The sequence below is a fragment of the Peromyscus maniculatus genome, chromosome 4, assembly GCF_049852395.1.
Source record: "Peromyscus maniculatus bairdii isolate BWxNUB_F1_BW_parent chromosome 4, HU_Pman_BW_mat_3.1, whole genome shotgun sequence".
In the NCBI taxonomy this organism is placed as follows: Eukaryota; Metazoa; Chordata; class Mammalia; order Rodentia; family Cricetidae; genus Peromyscus; species Peromyscus maniculatus.
In genome coordinates this window covers 99,370,037-99,390,619 of record NC_134855.1, presented here as the reverse complement: position 1 = coordinate 99,390,619, position 20,583 = coordinate 99,370,037, and the positions used below count along the sequence as shown (strand labels likewise).

At 49.3% G+C, this 20,583-nt stretch overlaps 1 protein-coding gene across 4 annotated transcripts in view; it reads left to right on the top strand.

Moving 5' to 3' along the window:
• Frmd5 (FERM domain containing 5) overlaps positions 1-20,583 on the top strand; it is a 278,030-nt gene that overhangs the window by 225,689 nt on the left and 31,758 nt on the right. For all 4 annotated transcript variants that reach the window (XM_076568612.1, XM_042276094.2, XM_042276093.2 and 1 more), the window contains exons 2-5: positions 5,903-6,007; positions 11,305-11,347; positions 11,777-11,855; positions 20,473-20,570. In XM_076568612.1, the coding sequence (XP_076424727.1) occupies positions 5,903-6,007; positions 11,305-11,347; positions 11,777-11,855; positions 20,473-20,570 (325 nt within the window). The remainder of the gene's footprint in view (positions 1-5,902; positions 6,008-11,304; positions 11,348-11,776; positions 11,856-20,472; positions 20,571-20,583) is intronic.

Sequence of the window (20,583 nt, the reverse complement as noted above, 5' to 3'; positions counted from 1 at the left end):
GGGCCACGGAGTTTGTAAACTTGCTGGGCAGATGCACAGGTGTGACATGAATGTTCCAAGGACCTTGCTGGGCAGGGGATCGTGCACTCACCCCACTGCCCAGACCTAGCAAGAGGAACAGCCACACGTTTGCAGAACCAGGATCCTCTAGGTACTCTCTGCATCCCACTATGAAGGCTGGGCCATGGATATACCTGGAGCCCCGAAGACGGAGGCATCCTGCCCCCTCCTCTAGTGCATATTAGGAAATACATTTCCAGGCCCAAGAATTGTTTCTAGACCGAGAGACACCTCTTGTGCCTCGCACTGGATCCATCTGTCACACTGAAATGAGCATCCCTAGTAGGATAGGAGCTGCACATGACAGTGCTCCCTGCCTTAGGCCTACCTGAGAGGCAGTTTCTAGAATTGAGTAAATTTTAATTGTTCTTTCTGTTTTCTTTGAGCAATGGCCCTGAGGTTTTGTTTTTTGTTTCCAATTACATAACCTAGTAATAAATATCTTAAACATCTACATTGTTAAAGGCACTTTATCACCCTTAAAAAAAAATTAAGCCGGGCAGCGGCGGTATATGCCTTTAATCCCAGCACTCAAGAGGCAGAGCCAGGAGGATCTCTGTGAGTTCGAGGACAGCCTGGTCTACAGAGTGAGATCCTGGACAGGCACCAAAACTACACGGAGAAACCCTGTCTCGGGGGGAAAAAAAAATAGTCAAGCATGGTATCTCATGCCTGGAGCTGGAGGTAGGAGGATCAGGAGTTTGAGTCCAGCCTCTGCTACAAAGGGGATTTGAGACCAGCCTGGGCTACGTAAGACCCTATATCCAAAACAATTAATTAATTAAAATTAATTTTAAAACAAACTTTTTGAAGTCCTGTCTTAGGAGATGAACATAGAATATGATAACTGGCATCACCTAGGCTTTGGGCATGTTTGTGGATCCTCTCCAAGGAACCAGGTGGGGAAAGGAAAGGCTGGACATGATGCTAAGACATCAGTGTAACTGTGAAGCCTTGAGGAGTCCATCTCCATCCTCACCTAGAAACCAGAGTCCAAAGACCAGGACAAGTGTTCTGGAACAGACACCCTGCTACAGCAGAACTGGGTGAGAGGCAAGCCGGTCTTGTGCCTTGGGTTTGACGATACCTGCAGCCTGTGCTCTGACGGCCAGGGTCATAGCAAAAGTGTAATGAGTTAAATGGGGTTTTCACGCTCTGCATGCACATCCTCCGCACCCACATGCGTGCCAGTGACCTAAGCCAGTTCTCTGACCTGAGCAACGATTGCCAACAGGGCTTCTGCGGCATGAACCTGGCATATGAACCTACCCAGATGAGTGTGCCATGGTGAAAATCAACCCCAGCCCTTGACATTTTCATACAGAATGGTGATTGTGGAGGCAAAGGGGCTTCTGTGTTTATGAAGGATAGGTGATAGGTGAGAACAATGTCTAAAGGAACACCAGTCTTCTCTCCCTCTGAAGTCCTGATTTCCCTCCACACCAGACTTTCCACTCTGCCAGGAGCCACATGGACCCCATGGCAGCCTATGGAAAACAGTAGGTCCAGCAGATGGTCCTCACTGGTTCTCCCCTGGCTTCCTGGTGAACCAGCTGCTTATCTAGCTGCAGCCTCCGAAGTTCCTAGACAGAACTTTGTTGGTTAATAGCAAAGCAGAAAAAGTGAGCTCCTGAGTCCAGAGCTCAGCAAGAGTTCCCTGCTTCAAAGAAAATGGACAAGAGTATATGCCAAGGTTAGGATGTCCGTTAGGATGTCCGTGGCCCTGCTATCGGCATGTTCGGCCCTCAAACTCGCTTCGCCTCAGAAAGCTGGGCTGAGTGCAGTGTGGAACTACAGGGCAGAAAGCAGAACAGGCCCCAGGAATTGCCCCACTTTCTGCTCCACTGATTTGAGCCTGACCCTGAGAAGGTGAGCTGATGTGTTGGCTCCTCTGTGGCAATACCAAGCTTTCACACAGTGTGCGGGCCCGAACCCCAGACACGCAGGCCCTGACACTGACCAAGAATCCTCAATTGCAGAAAATTTCAATGTAAGCTGGAATGGTGGCCAGAAGCCGTCCCATCCCTGGTGCTGTCCTTCCCCAGCCAGGCCTTGTCCAGCTCTTCTTTTCCAGGAAGCCCCGTAGTCTGCGTGTGGCGTTTCCCATGCCTGGACTCTGGTACTTTGGAATCACAGGGCCCTCTTCTATAAACCCTCCATCTTGCCCCGCCTCCTCCCTCCATCTTGCCCCGCCTCCTCCTTCCATCTTACCCCACCTCTTCCCTGTATCCCCCCTCTGTAAGGTCCCATAAAGGTTCTCATTTAACCCCATGTGGCCCAGAATGGAGAAAGTCATGGTTATTCATCCTCATGAAGCCTCGTTTAGTTTGGACTTCAAATCTCCGTGCCTCTGAGCTTGGCAGGATTGAGCAAGGTTAATGATGGGGCTTTCTGCATGCTGCTCCCCCACCAGGGTGCACCATGCCTGATTCCATCCGGGATGGGTTAAAATGAAGTGCTCTCTCGCCCAAGGCTGTTTATTATGAGGCAGAAAATGCAATTAACCTTAAGTGGTTTGGGTCACTGGTCCAAGCTTGCTTTCTCCTCGCTACCTCTGTCCCCTTGCCAAAGAATAGTCAAAACAGAGACCCAGAATCCGGCATGGCACGGAGCAAAAACATAAATGTTCCCATCATTCTGTGCACCATGCAGAGAGAATGAATGCCTTCACTTACATGCACTGTTATTTTCAATATGTGTGTACTGTTAGATTCATTTTAAATGAGTGCTTAGTAAGTTACTATGACCCAGTAACGTCTTTGGGAAGAGAACAGCCTCCAAGTTTGGGGGGGGTGGGATAGGGGCTTGGGTGCTCTGCCTCCGCTTCCTTGTCCTGAAGATAAACAGACGCAGGCTGGGAGCTGTGACTAAATGATAATCACCTAGAGCACACTGCCTGTTTCTCCAGGGTAACCAGTGACACAGCGTTGGTCTCACACTTTCCCCAGGTTTCTGTGTGGTTGGAAATTAGCTTCAGCCTTTAAAACTCACGCTAGCTGTTCACAAGGCAGTGACTACCGTGGTGTGAATAGCGTTTGTAGAGGAAACCCCACCCCACCCCGCCAATGTCTTCTCCTCTTCTGTTCCACTGCTCTGAGGGAAGTGCTCGCTCGCTCGCTTGCTCGCATAGGGCATGCTGCAGACTGAGTTGAACACATTTTCTCCCCTCCCAGAGGACTCTAATTAGGAGTGTAAGCTCATATTCTGCAGCAGCAACAAGGAAGGAGTGGACAGACCCCGCCCCAAGAGACCATTGCTGCTGGGGGAGTCCTTCTAAAGACTTGGCTTGGGACCCACCAGCCAGCAGTCTCAGGAGGACTCCCAGTCTCTGTCCTGTTTCTGCGGGAGAGCAGAGTGCAGGATTAGGGCTGCTGCTTCAGGAATGTGCTGTAAGAGGGAGGGGGCACTGGCCAGCAGAAGGGGAGGGAGGGCACCTTCACATGGCTTCCTCCTTTAATTTGGCCATGCGGCACTCGTCTTTCAGCCTCTGCAAGAACAAACTCCTTAAGATACTTGCTGAAAGACTTCCCTGGCATCCTGCCCGAGTTCTTCCATAGTATAGGGTAAGCCGGCAGAGGAGAGGAGGTAAAGAATGAAACTTTCGTGAAAATCTTCATGATATACCTGTTGCTGGAGGAGGGCCAGGCCCTTCCGTGATTGCCCGTGGACCTGGCCATTTCACGGAGTAAGGTCTTTGGCTCTTAGAAGACATTGACAATTGGCTGCAAAGTTCCACATAAGCTTACCAAAGGGCATCTGAGCTGAGCTGCAGAGCAAGTTGGGACAGCTGCAGAGACACAGGGCTTGCAGGGCTCCAGGTGTCTAATGGTCCCCTGCAAATCGCTCTCCTCCTGGCTCAGGAAGGGTACCCAGGCAGGTCCGGGAAGTACAAGGTCTGTTGTATTTTATGTAACTTTTCAGCCAACCTACCTTCTCTTTATTGAGTAGTTTATTCAACAGATACTGTGAAGTCCTGCCCGTCTTGGGTAAGACGTTGTGCTAAGTTCTGGGGAAGGCCTGCTCAAAAGAAGCAGAGGAGAGAGAAACAGGGGAGAAGCCAGCAAGACAACTGAGTGCTGTGTCGTGAGGGATGTAACCAGGAAAGCGAGATGCAGAATTGGGGCAGCCAGCCGGTCTGTAGACCTTTGCAAGAGGAGCTCCAGGAATTGTGTTCCGGGCAGGAATGCAGAGACACAGAAGCAGAAGAGCATTAGCATGTTCAGGAGCAGAAAGGCTGTTGCCGGAGTGCAGGACAGAGAGTGATTTGGGATATGTTCGGAGAGAGGCAAGAGCTGGGCTCTGTAGGGCATCACAGACCCTGACCAGTCTTAGGACTTTATTCTGAGAATGTGGGAAGACACTGACTGTGTTAAGCAGACGTGAGTAGTGTAATTAAAGATCGCTGCCACATTGCTTGTAATAGATTAGGAACCGTTGTTTCCACGAGTGTGGACCTGGGTAAATAACATTAGGCTCATTGGACTGTATACAGTGGTTTAAAACTCTGAGACATAGCCATGTACACTACTATATAAGGATTTGCTAAATAGCTCCAGTAGAAGACAAAACAAAACAAACAAAAGCAAGGAGCAGTGTGTATAATTGTGGAGGTTTAAAATGAAGCTCGGGGGAAGAGCACTTGTGAGCCCCTGGATCCCGTACTGAGGGGAAATGTGTTATGTATTTTAAGGGCTAGCAAAATGGCTCAACAGATAAGAGGGTCTGACACCAAACCTGATTGGATAATCCGCGTTTCAGTCCTCGGGTTTATGTGATGGGAAGAGAGAACTGACTCCTGAAGGTTGTCTTCTGACCTCCACACATTCACCACGGTATGCACATAGACAGACAGACAGACAGACACACACACACACACACACACACACACACTATAAATATATATATATATATATATATATATTAAATACATATTTTTAGTTTTTTAATTTTTTAAAAGGTGACATCCATGTGTATAGATGGACCAATATATAGAGACTATTACTTAGCAATCTGTTTGCAGGCTGCCCCTAGGAAGACCATGGGGCCTAGGAGAGGATGGAAACTAACTTTGTAGCATAATCTTTTGTACATTTGAATAGCTTATCCTGTGCTTATCTTACTTATTCAGCAAACAAGACGTGATGTCTAAGAGAATGTCTAAGTTGTGATCACTCTGGTTGCTGGTAGAGAAGGATGAAGAGGGCGAGGGTGGGAAGAGAGTGTACTAGAAGGCGCAGGAAGCAGTCCACCTGCGAGACAGGTGTGGTTTGACCTATGGGATTGGCAATGGAGACGAAGAGCAGTGGATGAATTCGCGAGTTCTGGTATCTCTGTGGTGGGAAGCTATTGAGTTTCTCCCAGGTGCTCAGAGCCTCCAAATGCCAGAGACTGTGAAGCATCGCACTGTGGAAGACGGTTATGCGTGTACACTTCCTTTATATCCAAATGCAGTGCCTAAATCATTCTTACAAGTATTAAACCAAAATCAAAAGCAAGGCATGGCAGTGCTGGAGAATCTTGCTGCCCAGCCAGTCTGGCCAAGTCAATGAGCTTCAGATTCAGGGAGAGGAGCTCTAGGCTCGATGTGTGCACACATGCACTCGATACACAGATGCACTCACACACACACAATACATACATGCACACATACACGCACACGATACACACATGCACACACACACAATTCACCCTCAAGAGTTGCATACAAATACATATGTGCACATACGCATGCACATACCTCTTATAACACACACACACACACACACACACACACACACACACACACACACACACGTCAGCCCAAAGAGTATGCATTTCTCAATGGAGCTTGCTTTCTTTGCAGAGAGATGCCAAAGGCCAGTACCTGTTTGACCTCCTTTGCCACCACCTGAACCTACTTGAGAAAGACTACTTTGGGATTCGTTTTGTGGACCCAGATAAGCAGCGGGTAAGTCAAAATTCAAAGCAGAGATGGAGCACAGGGTTAGTTACTAGGCCTAAATCTTTGGTTGTATGTGACTCATATTCAAAGTTTAGCCTCAGGAGTCAGGAGCCAGCCAGACCCTGTAGTTGGCATCATCACATCAAATCATAGCACTGAGCCTGAAAGTCACTTGAACCAGAGTTCAGCTGAGGAAACCCGGCATTTCACAGATGTCAAAAAGGCAGCCTCAAGAGCTTAAGCAAATTGCCCATGGATGCCTACGAGAGGTGTAGCTGGTAGGCTAGTGCTGAGGTCATGGAGCCCGGTGCACAAAGGGGGCATCTCTTGCTTCCTCTCTAGTAAATGGGCTGACCTGCATTTCAGGCAATCTTGCCCTGGTTAGGTAGAGCCTTCCTGGGCAATGCCAGACTGGTCTAGGCAGGACAGAGTGAGCCAAACGGACATAAGCCCTGGAGCACCTTGCAAAGCCTGTAGTCCTTTCTCTGCTCTGTGCAGTGAAGACAGTTGCAGGCCGCGGGCCTTGACGAAGACCGGTGTCTCAAACAGGAGTAAGTCCACTTCCCTTGGGCCCCTGCGTCACCCCCAACATCACTTTCCCATCCCACCTTCTCCCTTCTGTGGTCTCGCCGGATATTGTGAACTCTGACAAGCCTGCCTCCCGTTTTAGACCTCAGTCCTTCAGTTCCCCTGCCTGGAGCATGCTTCTCCTTCTCCTCACTTTCCACACTCCATAGTTTTCTCCTGACTATCCCCCTTTCTTCCTGTCTGTCTGTCTTTTTTCCTTTCTTTCTTCTTCTTTTTTTTTTTTTGTTTTTTTCATTTTGTTTTGTTTTTGTTTTTCAAGACAGGGTTTCTCTGTGTAACAGTTCTGGCTATCCTGAAACTTGCTTTGTAGAGCAGGCTGGCCCTGAACTCACAGTGAGCCACCTGCCTCTGCTAGGATCACAGGCATGTGCTACCACTGCCCACCCCACCCCCTTTCTTTTTTGAAGATGTATGTTTTATTTTATTCATGTGTATGTGTGTTCATCTGTGTGTGTGCATGCCATGTGTACGCCCATGCCCTCAGCAGCCAGAAGAGCATGGTGGATTCCCTGGAGCTGGAGTTACAGGCAGTTGTAAGCTTTGATGGGGGTACTAGGAACTTAACCTGGGTCCTCTACAAAAGCAACAAGCACTTAACCACTGAGTCATCTCTCCAGCCCCAAAGCTGCCTTCTTGTCATGCTTACGGTCTTCCTGACCCTGTTGTATATCCCCCTCTGCCCCTTTGTTCTCTAATATCTGCCCATCATAGCACCTCCTGCACTGTGGTACGAAAGCCTTTGTTCCAAGAGGGAACATGCAGACTGCATCTCATCCATCATTGTCTCCCATGGAGCCCGTGCAGGGCCTAGAATTCAGCTGGCGTTCAATACGCATTTGCTGAAAGAATGAGTTAATGATTTGTGGTGCCTTGATGTTCACCTTCGTCCTCCCAGCCTGTAGACACCCTGCATTTCTGCAGCTTCGATTCCTCATCCCTTTGCTGACCGTGAGGCTGTGTTATCTGGCATCCCTCAGAAGTGGGAAAATTTGCAGGCACATGCAGGCTGTGTGTCCCTGCTTACCCACCACCCATGCACATCTGCCACTCTCCAAAGATACCATCACAAATCCTGCAGAGCTTCGTAAATCCCATAGGGCCCTCCTTCTCAGGTCCAGGATTTCCTTCACAGCTCCAGATAGGACTGTCTCCGCTATTATCAGGGGCCTTGGAAGACTTGTAGGGTACAGCATCCCAGCACTACCCAGAATGACGGGTGCTGGGTGGATATGCCCTTCACCGTGGGATCTCAAATGCTGCTTGTCCTTTGGCCTTCTGAGTCACTGTGTCCTCCAGGTCATGTTTAGGGTTGTGTGCTAAAGATAGGTGTTTTAGCAAAGACTCTAAGACACCTACCATGCGGGTTTCCTCTGCCTAGCCCTGCCTCCACTCCTAATGTACGTATCCCTCCCTGCCTGGCAGGGAGGAGCAGCATCAGTGTTTGGAGATTTCCCCTCCAAGTTTGTCCCTTGCTCTGCTCTGTTGACACGCTGCACTGCGCTTAGCTCTGACCTTAGTGTGAGGCCACAAAGTGCCTGGAGAGCAAGAAACTGTCCTTGCTACTATATGTGCCCATTCTCTAGAAAGTAATGAGCCCTCCCACCCCACCCTACCCCAGTGTTTATTTGTACTAAGCTTTCCCTCCTTAAAAAAAGAAAAAAAAAAAAAGAGGGCCATATGCACCAAGATCTCTTCATCTGCCCCAGAGATAGCGATATAGAAAGTAAAAGGGCAAGATGTGTTCCGTTGATCATTTTTCAGTTAGGTCAGAATGTGCTTGAGGAGAAAAAGGATGTATGTGGAGTTGATCAAGATTAAAGGACTATGGCCGGGCGTTGGTGGCGAATGCCTTTAATCCCAGCACTCAGGAGGCAGAGCCAGGTGGATCTCTGTGAGTTCGAGGCCAGCCTGGGCTACAGAGTGAGATCCAGGAAAGGCGCAAAAGCTACACAGAGAAACCCTGTCTCGAAAAAAAAAAAATTAAAGGAGTATGAACAAGAGAAGATTGGGAAAGAAGAGCATAGCCTTTATGAAGAGTCTGCTGTATGCTAAGCTCGGCAGCAGGCTCATGGAGACAGAACACCAAGTGTGCCTGGTGCTGAGCCAAGAGCTCCACGCATGTCCCATCATGCAGTCCTTAAGGCACGTGATGAGACTCCAATAGATTAAGCCAGGTTGTCCAACCAAAGAAAGTGGCGAGGCCAGTCCGGAGCCAGGGCAGTCTGGTTCTGTAGCCTGTGTGGTTTCTGAGGCTGCATGCTGAAGTCACATGGTAGCCCAAGAATGAGGTGACTCTCCTCAGAAAAGGAGCGTGGAGTACAGAGGCCCGTGAGAGTCCTGGAGAAGTCTTAAATGCCTTCTTCAATGTGATGATGCTATTCTAAACCCACTAATTCATGGTAGAGGTACAGGAAGTGAATTCCCCACTCCCAAGGGTGCAAGGCAGACAGCAACCTCCTCCCCTGGGCTCCACCATGGTCTCAACAGCTCCTGGCTGCTTGCTCACTGAGTGTCCTGGGGCTCCTTCCTCCCCGCCCTTCTCTTCCGGAGCAGCTACCTCCCGGCGTGCCCTGCCGTTCCACTCAGCCTGAGCCTCTGCCCTTTTTCCACCTCTGTTTGTGCCCTTTCAAGCCTCAGAGTGTGAAGATGGCTCCCCTCTGACTTGATCCCCTCTGAATCTGCCTCTGTCCCTGATCTCACCTCATGTTATCCGTGTGAGTTAGTTCTGGGACTCAATCTACTACAAGAAGCTGTCACCACATTGCTGGGACAATCTCAAGCTTTCTCCCCTAAAATCCCTCAGACAAGCTGTGACAGCTTGTCCAACTCTTCCTAAGGTTCCCCAACTCCAGTCCTCTCCTGAGCCCCTCACTGCGGTCCAAACGAAAACAGTCTCTTGCCACGGCCAAGGGAAGGCACCTTTTCTGTAACTCAGCTCATCTTCCCTTTGCAGACCGCATGTCTCCATCAGTCCCTATCATTTCTGTCTTCTTTTTCCGACCTGTCAGTCTAGGCTTCCGTTTGCTGCCTCCCCGACGTCCGCTGTGTTCTCACTATTCGGGCCTGTTACGCTCTGAACCGGACAGGCCTCCTGCACCTTCCCAGGCAAGGCTGCAGCTCCCGTGGCTCCCCTGCGAAGCAGAGCTGCGGTGGGCCGTGTAATGTGAGAAGGGCCTCTTAACCACGCTGAGTGGCTTTAATAAGTTGCCAGCCTCGTGGGAGCCCAGATCAGAGGAAGCAAGAGAGCAGAATGTCAGCCCAGATTATCCATGTGGAGCTGACAGAGCTGGCTCTTAGTGAGTCCATTAACTACATGACCCACAGCCCAGCCCAGAAGGCGAGAGCTGGGAACCGAGGGAAGCCAGGAGGCTGTCGGCATGGCCTGGCTACTTTCCTGCAGAAGAAGATCTCTGCCAAGACTAAGCAGAAGTAGCCAGAAAAGAGAGCACTGAGGAACCCATCCCTTGGCCCATTCCATACAAGTAGCCCATGTACTAGGCCCTGGCAATTATTTGGTAAACAAGTCAGTTCCTGTCCTCAGCGAAGTTACAGCTAGCATCTTTAAGCTACCTCCAAAGCAGTCAACCCCCAAATAATAGCAGTTTTAGCTGTCTGTTGGCAGGTTACTTGCTTAATGCAAAAGCAACAAGCATCAGCAATGAATTTTATAAAGTACCCACAGAGATTTGAGAAACTGATGTATGATGAGCTAAGCTGGGAAGAGATGCTCAGCTGTTAGGAGCACTTCCTGCTCCTCCAGACAACCCAAGTTCTAATCTCAGCACCCACATTGGGCAGCTGACAACCACCATTAACTCTAGCTTTCAGCTTCCTGACACTCTCTTCTGGCCTCTGTGGACACATGCACTCACATGGCACACACACACACACACACACACACACACACACACACACACACGCACACGCACACGCACACACGCACGCACCAAATAAATAAATATCTTTAAAAGAGAGAGGGAGAGAGATTAGAATAATCTCATTGCTGCCTTCCCCCAAGCTTAAGAGGCATGAGGGAGAATGAGAAATGTAGGGTTACTGTATTCTAGCTATAAAACACCATGGGAGACAGGATACTATTCTACACATTGGTTGCAGATGACAATCACAGGAAACTAAGACTTTAAATATCCTCGTGTGCCAGGAAAGCCCGAGTAACACAAGGATTGCCTACCTGTGTTACTCAGGAAAAAATGGACGTACACACCAGCCATCTCTAGCTCCTCTTCACTCTGAAATCTCTTCTTGTCATTACTTTTTAGAGTCGCCACCAACACCCTCCACCCAACTCCTCAGCCAAAAGAAGTGGTAGTTACTACAATGCACACCAAACATTAAGCCGGCAGCTCCCACTCAAGCCAAGCCCACTGTACAGACATGCGTGGTTATCTGTGCCTGTGGGCCTGCCGGGAACAGGGCTCGAAGCTGGGGCACCCTGCTTTGGGGGGGGTGTCACCAGGAACCCTGGGAATGGCACCTGAAGCAGGGACGACTTTCCCCTTTCACAGCTGGCCCATCATTGGTGCTTATTTCAGAACACGACTTTCCTCTCCAAACTTCTATTCATACATAAGCTTTGGGGCTGCTTTTACCCCGGGCAGACTGCATTCTGTCTCGCCATTTCCGTTGGCTAAAACAGTTTTCCTGTTATGTCACTTCTCACGAGGGTTGTCCTGTCTTGTGCTCTCTGTTTTCAGCACTGGTTGGAGTTTACAAAGTCCGTGGTGAAGCAGCTGAGATGTGAGTATTCATAAAGAATCCAAGCTTTGCCATTGGGGAGACGGGAGGAGACCCCCAGGGTAGTAAGATTTGGTCTATGTGTGTAATTTTCCACTGCTCTAGTATATGATGGCCCTATCCACAAAAGGTTTTTTCTTTTTTAGTTTACCTTGCATGTATGTATGTATGTATGTATGTATGTGCACCATATGTGTGCCTGATACCCTGGAGGCCAGAAGAGGACATCTGGAGTTACAGATGGTTGCAAGCTACCATGTGGGTGCCGGGAATTGAACTTGGGTCCTCAGCTAGCACTCCCAATGCTGAGCCTTCTGTCCAGCCCCACAAAGGGATTTTTTTTCCTTATGGTTCAGGGGCTTGTGCATGCCAGGAGGGGAACCCGATCGTCTCCTGGAGAGGGCCTCTCCTAACAGGCTCCTTTTCCTGCAGCCCAGCCTCCGTTCACCATGTGCTTCCGTGTGAAGTTCTACCCTGCAGACCCTGCTGCCCTGAAAGAAGAAATAACCAGGTGAGGCTGGCACGCGACTCCCGGCCACTGTGGCCTGTGGGGAGGGTGGGAACTTTGGAAGTGCCCGCCTCTCTTTGGAGGAACACTTCCTAGATAGAACCTGTTCTGTGTTTCCTGGCCTCCCACTTTCTTTGTTCCTGGTCTCTGGAGGTGGAGCAGCCGGAACTTTCCTCTTTTGAGTCTCCAATTGCTCACTCTACAAGGGCTCTGGAGTCACTAATTGCTGAACCGCCCGCAGGTTTTTCTCTTGCCTATAAGGTGGCTCTGTTGATGGCTTTGGAGACACAGCTGCTTGATTTCAGGCTTGGAAATAGACTCCAGTGGCCCAAAGGATATACTTGGGAAATACCAAGGTGGGAAGGCAGGGTGGAAAACACGGAGATTCTAGATCAAACGAGTAGATCCCAGCATGCTGTTTGAAAAGTGCGTGAAGCTCTCTTCATTATGGGAAGCATGTTCTGGGGTAGGCATGCCATGAGCCCTGTCTCTTCCACTGGAGAAAGAGAAAGAGCCTCTAGCCTACAGCCACCCTGCCAGAGGGTCAGTGAACAGGATCGGCTTTGTGCGTCTAAACCAGACTCGTCCTAAGCCTTGCCTCTGAGATTCAGAAGTTCTGGGTTGCTGGGATCCCTTATTTTGTCTTCAGCAAAACTGATGTTCACCTGTGGCAGGTGGGACCATTGGGGAAGAAATGGCACTGTTAATTCTAATCCCCTCTCCACTGCCTTGGAGAAAGCAAAGTCAGAAAAGAGGTAACTGGCCGGGTGGTGTTGGTGCATGCTTTTAATCCCAGCACTCAGGATGCAGAGGCAGGCGGATCTCTGTGAGTTCGAGGCCAACCTGGTCTACAAAGCGAGTTCCAGGACAAGCACAAAGCTACACAGAGAAACCCTGTCTCGAAAAACCAAAAAAAGAAAGAAAGAAAAGAAAAGAGGTAACTGCCGTCATATAGAGGCAACTTGTCCCATACAACCTTGAGATCTGTTCTGGATCCTGAACTACTTTGTAAAAATTCCAAAGGCACAAAAGAAGAGAGAATGCAGAATCCTTTCCATTACTGTGGAAGAGCATGTTGCTGGCTTTATATTGGGTGAAAGGGACGGAGGGTTGTCTCAGAAGGGAAATCAGGAAAGGGAGAGAGGATGAGAATCAGGAAATAGTGCAGAAAAAAACAGGAAATATGGAGAGAAACCAAGGAAGGTGGAGGAGTCAGGGAGGAGGGCAAGTGGCTTCACGTGGAGCCCAGTGTGGGTTGAGGAGAATCTTCTGGAGTCAAGACCGGGAAGGCTGCCTCCTGGACATGGATAGAGCTGTATGCACCTGCCAACTATAAAGCACAGAGGACATCGATGCAAATGTGAGCACTGTGATTTCTGCGCACCTTCATGGGACTGAAAGTGACTGCCGCCATCTTAATGAGCAGCCCAGTAGCTTCAGACAGGTCCATGGGGACAGGATCGCTATGTTTACCAAGGAGAGGTGTTTGTTCAAAGCACTACTGCCCCTCATGACCTGAGCCCCCTTCTCCCTGCTGAGAATGCTAGAGCAGACCCTGTCCACTCTTGTCCAGGTCAGGCCAAACCTAACACTTGTTGGTTGGTTGATTGGTTGGTTGATTGGTTGGTTGGTTGGTTGGTTGGTTAGTTGTTGGTTGGTTGATTGGCTGGTTTGGCTTGTTTTTTGAGACAGGGTTTCTCTGTGTAGCCCTGGCTGTCCTGGAACTCACTCTGTAGACCAGGCTGGCCTCAAACTCAGAGATCTGCCTGCCTCTTTTCTGAGTGCTGGATTAAAGGCGTGCACCACCACCACCCAACCAAACTTAAACCTTGTTAAAGCCAGCTCCTTGCCTCTACCACCAGCACTGCCTGCTCTCCGTGTCCTTGGCCCCCCAGGAGGGCTGAGAGGAACTGGTCTAGCGATTTGGTGACTGCTTTTAGACACAGGGCTTCCAAATGGTTTTTCTTGGCTATTAGGAGCTCATCATCCAATTTCTTTTATTAACTTGCTGGCCCTCCTACCAAGAAGCAACATAGACCTGGTAGCACAAGTCCAGTTCATGTTACTTCCTGACTGCAGGGCTTGGCCGTACACTATTCAACCTCATTGACCTTTGGACAACTCACAGAATGAGGATAGCAATAGCTAATTCTGCAAATTATTGGGATGCTTAACCAGTTTACTAGCTTCTTTTTTGTTTGTTTTAATTAGTGTGTGTGTGTACATGAGTATATATACAAGCGTGTGGGTGGGTACATGCTTGTTCACATGCAGAGGCCAGAAGAGGTCACCAGATCTTTCAGTGCTAAAGTTACAAGCATGCTGGCTTGTAATATGAGTGCTGGGATCTAAATGCCAGTTTTCGTGATTGTGTAACTTGTACTCTCAACCAGTGAGTCATCTCTTCAACCCTTATCATCATCTTCTTCTCCTCCTCCTTCTTCTTCCTCCTCTTCCTCTCCTTCTCCTTCTTGTCCTTCCTCCTCCTCCTTTTTGTCATCATCATAGTCATCCTCCTCCTCCTTATTCTTTGTTTAAAAAACAAACATTTCAGGCCCGGTGTGGTAGCTCATGCCTATAACCCCCCGCAGTTGGGAGATGGAGGATCAGGACTCATCCTGACTCAGAAAAATTGAGGCCAGAGCTAAAGAGATCGTGCAGAGGTTAAGAGAACACATTGCCATTGCAGAGACCCGAATCTGATTCCCAGCATCCACATTAGGTGGCTCGAAACTGCCTGTAACTTCAGGTCCTGGGGATCTGACGCCTCTGTCTTTCAGAGACACCTGGACACACATGTGCCTGCATACACACACATTCGTAGAAAGAGGGAAGAAAGGAGGAAAAGAGAGAAAATATAAAAATAAATATTTTTTAAAGAAAATTTGAGGGCTAGAGAGCTGGCTCAGTGTTAAGAGCAGCACTGGTTACTCTTCCAGAGGGCCCAGGTTCGATTCCTAGCCCCGACGTTAGTGACTTACAACCGTCTATAACTCTAGCTCCAGGAGATCTGATGCCCTGTCTGGCCTCCTTGGGTACACATCAGGCACACATCTGGTACATACAGGCAAAACACCTGTACACATAGAAAATGTTTTAAATTAAAAAAGAAAAGAAAAAAGTCCAAGGCCAGTCAGGCATATCTAAGACTGTGTCTTGCATGGGGGCATAGGGGAGGTTGGGAGGATGATCTCATGGGTGGATATGATCAATATATATTGTATAAATGTATGAAACACTTAAACTTTTTATTTTCAAAAAGACCTCTGGCTCACAAAACCAAATAATTAAACTTACAAATAAAATAAGCATTTATTATCACAGATTCTGTGGATCATAAATCCAGACAAGGCTCAGTGTGGACCTGGGTGTTTTTGAGAGTGTCACCAAGCTGGCCTTGAAGTCACCGTGCTCCTACCTCCATCCCCTTAGTGCTGAGATCACAGCCTGTGTGTCACCATGCTCCGTGGAGGGTCTTAAACTTCCTGGTACACTTCCAGCCCCCAGGGAGCCTTGCACTGAGCAAAGACTCGGTGTGTTTCCTGCCAAATTCATGACATGGTCCATGGCAATGTAGCACTGGGATCACGGCCAGGCCTCTCACCAAGGCGGCGGCGGCGGCAGCAGACTTCAAGGACAGCGGCAAGTGTACCGGCACCTCCGCCATCTGCATGTGTCCTCAATAACCACCTCAGACAATTTCCCCTCCATCTTTACCTCGCCAGCCTTCTTTCCCCAGAGTGCAGTTTTCTCATATTGTCAGTAGTATGAACTGTGGGGTGCCTGGCCTGATCTGAAGTTTTCGTCCCTCTCTGGAACATTCTATGAAGCCTTGGAATTCGCTCCATGTTTCTCATACATATCCCTTCTGATCTCAAGAGACTGGGGACCTGCCCCAGCCTCACTCGGTGCCCATAATTCACTCCTGCCTTTGGGCCCTTCATCTCGTCATCCCACCTTGCTGCCAAGCTCATTTAGCTGTCTGTGTGTCTTTTTTTTTTTTTTCTGGCAATCTGGATCCTAAATTTCACTACCACCTCAGCCATTCCTATGGAGTGAGGCTGAGGAAGGGATGAGCTGGAGAGTAAAGAACTCTGCTTCGGTGCTGGAGAACGGCTGGGTGGTTAAGAACACTGACCACTCTTCCAAAGGACCTGGGTTCAATTCCCAGCGCCCACAGGGTGGCTCACAGCCATCTGTAACTCCAGTCCTAGAGGATCCAACACCCTCCTCTGTGGGCACTGCACATACATGGCGCATGGTGAAATGGGCAGGCAAAACATCCATACACCTAAAAGTAAATAAATACTAAAAAAAGAGAGAATGAAACTGAGTATCAGTTTAAAAAAAAAAAAAAGAATTCTGCTTCACTTTATACATTGGGTCCTTCCCACATGACAGATTTAGTTTCCAAATCCTGATTAGTTTCCTTTGTCATTTTGTTTTTAAATAATAAATAGATTTTGTTTTTTTGTCCAGACTGGTGATGGGGCCATGAAAATGGAGAGTTAGGCACCAGATTTAGCTTTCACCGGGGAATGCAGGTGGATGAACTCTTTGCAAGATCAAGTACCAGAAGGAAACCGACGCAGCCACGTCTTACCAGGAGGCAGAGGCCTGGCACACGCCCGGGGTTGGAGGAATTCAATAGAGTGAATGAATGTGTGCATCCACACATGGAGTCCCCAGCCACTTATTCTTTCAGTGAATATTATTTGAGCCTCCGATAGGCTAACACGGACTGCCAAACCTCTCTGGAGAGGGGGAGAAAGTCAGTGTTTTGGGCTTCTGGAACCATATGGTCTCTGTCACCATACTGGGTTCTGTCGGTGCCACGCGGAAGCAGCCGTAGATGATGCATGAATGAGTGAGCAAGGCCATGTCCCAGCAAAACTCGATTCCATTAGAAAGCACGGCAGTGGGCCGTGTGTGCCAACCCCTGGCTAAGGAATCAGGAAGACCTGGATTCAAATCTCACGGTATTTTTGAGCTATGGGACAGGGCTAGTGGTACCTCTCAGAACTCGGTTTCCTCGTCTGTGAAAATGGGACAGAAGCGGCGGTTACTCATGGAGTCATTGGAGGCCTGAATACACACACACACACACACACACACACGCACACGCACACGCACACGCACACGCACACACACACACACACACAGAAAGAGAGACATTTAGGGGCCCTTCTCTCTCCTCTGAGAGCTAAATGAATTACCACAGGGTAGGAAAGCCCTGGACCCAGAATCAGAGGCCTGACTTGTGACTGATGGGTAACACCAGACAAGTCATGCCACAGCTCTGGATATCTGTCTCCTCAGCTAGGAGTCGAGGGAGGTTCTGTTCCTTAACTCTGGTTCTGAGGAGCACTAGCAGCTGGCTGTGCTGAGCAGGCCTGGGACGCTGATCCCTCATCTGCCACACACAGTTGCCTTGATGACAGCTTCACACCCCCAGATAACCCCAGAGGCCCTGCATGGTGAGAGCGCACCGGAGTCTCATAGGAGTGGGTCTAACGATGCTGTGATGGTGCGGGGTACCGTGTCGGCACCAAGTCAACCTAAACCTTTCTGGACACCGCTGTGGCCGAAAACCAAGGGGTGCCTCGTCAAGATGTTGGAGGGTCCTTTACGGAGCTCATTTCTTCCTGCTCTCTAATGGCTCGTTTTCTTCAGGGTATAACTTGCCCATCCTCCCCCCCGCCCCCGCCCCTCCATTTGCCATGGTATTGCTAGACAGTTTTTATAGCCTTCCCCTTGAGCTCCCGACAGCTGTCATACAATCAGAAGTCAAAGGACTCCCAGCCTCAGAGAGCTGAGCACGTTCCACCTCACCCTGGACATCTGCCATGGGCCCGTCTACCATGGGCTCATCCGTAGCAATGCCTTGTAAAGCAACAGTCCTCTGTGTGGGGAAGGCTGGCAGCTTGCATACAGTGGGGATCAGACACTCCAGAGAAGCTACGAGAGCACCTCGGACATGCTTCCCTAGGGGCGTGTTCCTCGGTCTGTGGCAGAGGATCACCATTCCGATTTGTGGGTGCCGTTTGAAACATCTTTCATCCAGGATAGCCTGTCTCTCGGGTTTTCAGTCATAAATGAGCAGAGCCCCAAAGAAGGAATGAGAGGTGGATTTGAGCCCAGGAAGTGAGCAGTGAGTTGGGGGCAAAGGTTGTGTCTGCATCCTGCCAAACCCTGTGGAAGGTGGGAGTCGGAACAGCAAGAGGCAGGGAAGTGTTCACTCACCTCTCCCACACACCGTGTGGCATTTCACTGTGGGAAGCAGAGTGCAGACAAGCTGGGTTTGAGAGATCCATCTTAATTATTCTCTCGGTATGACGCCAGTCTTTCTCGGCGAATGTTGGGGCCAAGTGGGTTTGGTGGAGGAGAGGAAGGGCTCTTACAAGCTCCCGGGAGGAAATCCTCCCCTTCGCTCTGGTTTGAGGAAGATACCGCATACTGATGTGGTCACGGGGGTACTTCTGCATTTCTTAGGACTCCGGCCTCTTACAGGCAAGTCATTCGAGGAGCTTGGTAAAAAGGTGCAGACTCCAAATAACGCCGATACTGCTGGTGTGGGGGCTGTACCTGCAGTGTCAAGACCCAAGGAGAGGGTCGATGGCTCCTTGACTCTTCTCCGTCCTCTACGCCCAGGACTCACTCCCTTCTTCCTCCGAAAGTTGCACTGCCCACGGCTCTCTTTCTCTTTGGGCATTTTGACATGATTACCTGGACATGTAATTCAGACTGACTATAAAACAGAGGAAACCAGTTGTCCAAGGAGGCCCTACATTCTGCTGGTCGGAATTAGTGGACTGAAGGGACTTAGGCTATAGTTCCATTACTCCTTGCTTCCCTAGGGGTGCTGTAGTGACTGCCCAACAAAGTACCATCAGCCCTAACTTAAAGTAACGAGCCATCTCAGAACTTCCGTGGGTTGAGAGTCCAGGGGTGATTGAGCTGGGAGCTTCTAGCTGAGGATTAGTCATGGATTGGCTGGGACCTTATTCGTCTGAGGGTACTCTGTGACTGTTGGCAGAAAGTGTCCCTCCTCCTCCTCCCCTTGGGCCTTTCTGTAGGTCAGTGTTAGCATCCTCAGGTAGAGTGAATGGTCCAAGAGAAGAACAGAGCGGCTGTGGTGACGCTGACGAGACATTCATTTCTGTTTGGTTTGTTACTAACAGCAACTCTCTAAGACCAGCCCTACAAGAGGTGAGAATTCAGTAGTTTCTCATGAAATGAAGAAACTGTGGCTGTATTTTTAAACCACCACAGGTGCCTCCTGGCCACAAAGCCAGGGTGGGAGAGGACCCACTCAAGGGACTGATACACCTCGTAGCCTTAGGCCTGCTCTTGTTGGTCAACTTGTGAGAGCATGGTCGTCTCTCAGCACTCTTGGTAAAGGCACTTCCAAAGGGAAAGCTGTCAGCTCCACCCCACTGTGACAGGGGCCGTCCAGCTGCTTCAGAAACTACAGAGCAGCTGTAGACTCTGAGGGTCACACAGTATTAAAGAGTCAGGAGTCCCCAAGTCGTGAATTTGGATCTGCCCTTTACCATTTGGTTGTGTGTCTGTGAGAAAACCACGAAAGCCTCAGATCTATCTGGAAGGTGGAAGTAATAATAGTGCCTGTTTCGAAGTGTTGTGTGAGAATTAAATGAGGTATTAGACGTGAGTCAGGCAGCGTCTGTCTGCTCTAGCAGACAGGCACTCGGTGCTGGGCTCCTGTTCTCGATACCTTGCCTCCACCCCACATACACATTCTGTGTTTCAAAAGATGTTAGCCAGCAGCTCCTACTTTTCCGCTCCTACATGAGTGCCACTTCTCACATGTTTTAAATACTTGGAGCATGCGCACACGCACACACACACACATGCACGCACTCGCACATTCACCCACACTCGCACACACAGAAGTGCATATGAGTGCAGGTATCTGCAGTATCCAGAAGAGGGTGTCAAAACGTCAGGTACCCTGGAACTGGAGTTCCCAATGGGTTGTGTGAGCCACCCAACATGGGTGCTGGGAACCAAACTCGGGTCCTCTGCATGAGCAAGCAGCACAGGCTCTAACCACTGAGCCATCTCTCCAGCCCGTCTTCTCCCTTTTTATTTGGATTTGAAGAGATCTGACTGACTTCTGCCAATCATCGACAGGGGGACCTATGCTAATGCCAAGCCTAGGCTGAACTCTTCCCCTGGCCTATTCCTTCACACACCACTGCACTCCAAGGCCAAGGCGGGCCCTATTTCCCCATCCCTGATGGCCCAGTTTTTCCTGATTGTATCAGACTGGTTCCCTTCAGATCCCAGCACTTTGGTGTTGGGGGTGGGGGTATGGGAGGGAGGTGTTTTTGCCAGGGAGTGATATGTCTATGTTGAGCTATATTGGAAACTGACAGGTTGTTTTGATCTGAACTTTAAACAATTAATGGTTCAGAGCAGAGTACCTGAGAGTCTGTGAAGAAATGGAAACATTTCTTGTTCTGTGGTATGAAAAAAAAAATGTTTTAATGAAGGGAAAAAATGCCCTGACAAAGATTTTGATAGGCTTATATTACATATTTATGTCTTTAAAGCAATCAAAGCGATCTTTTCTAGTTCATTCTGTGTCTCTCTGCAGGTACTTAGTGTTCCTGCAGATCAAAAGGGATCTCTACCATGGTCGTCTCCTCTGTAAAACGTCTGATGCCGCCTTGTTAGCAGCCTATATCCTTCAAGGTAATAACTTTGG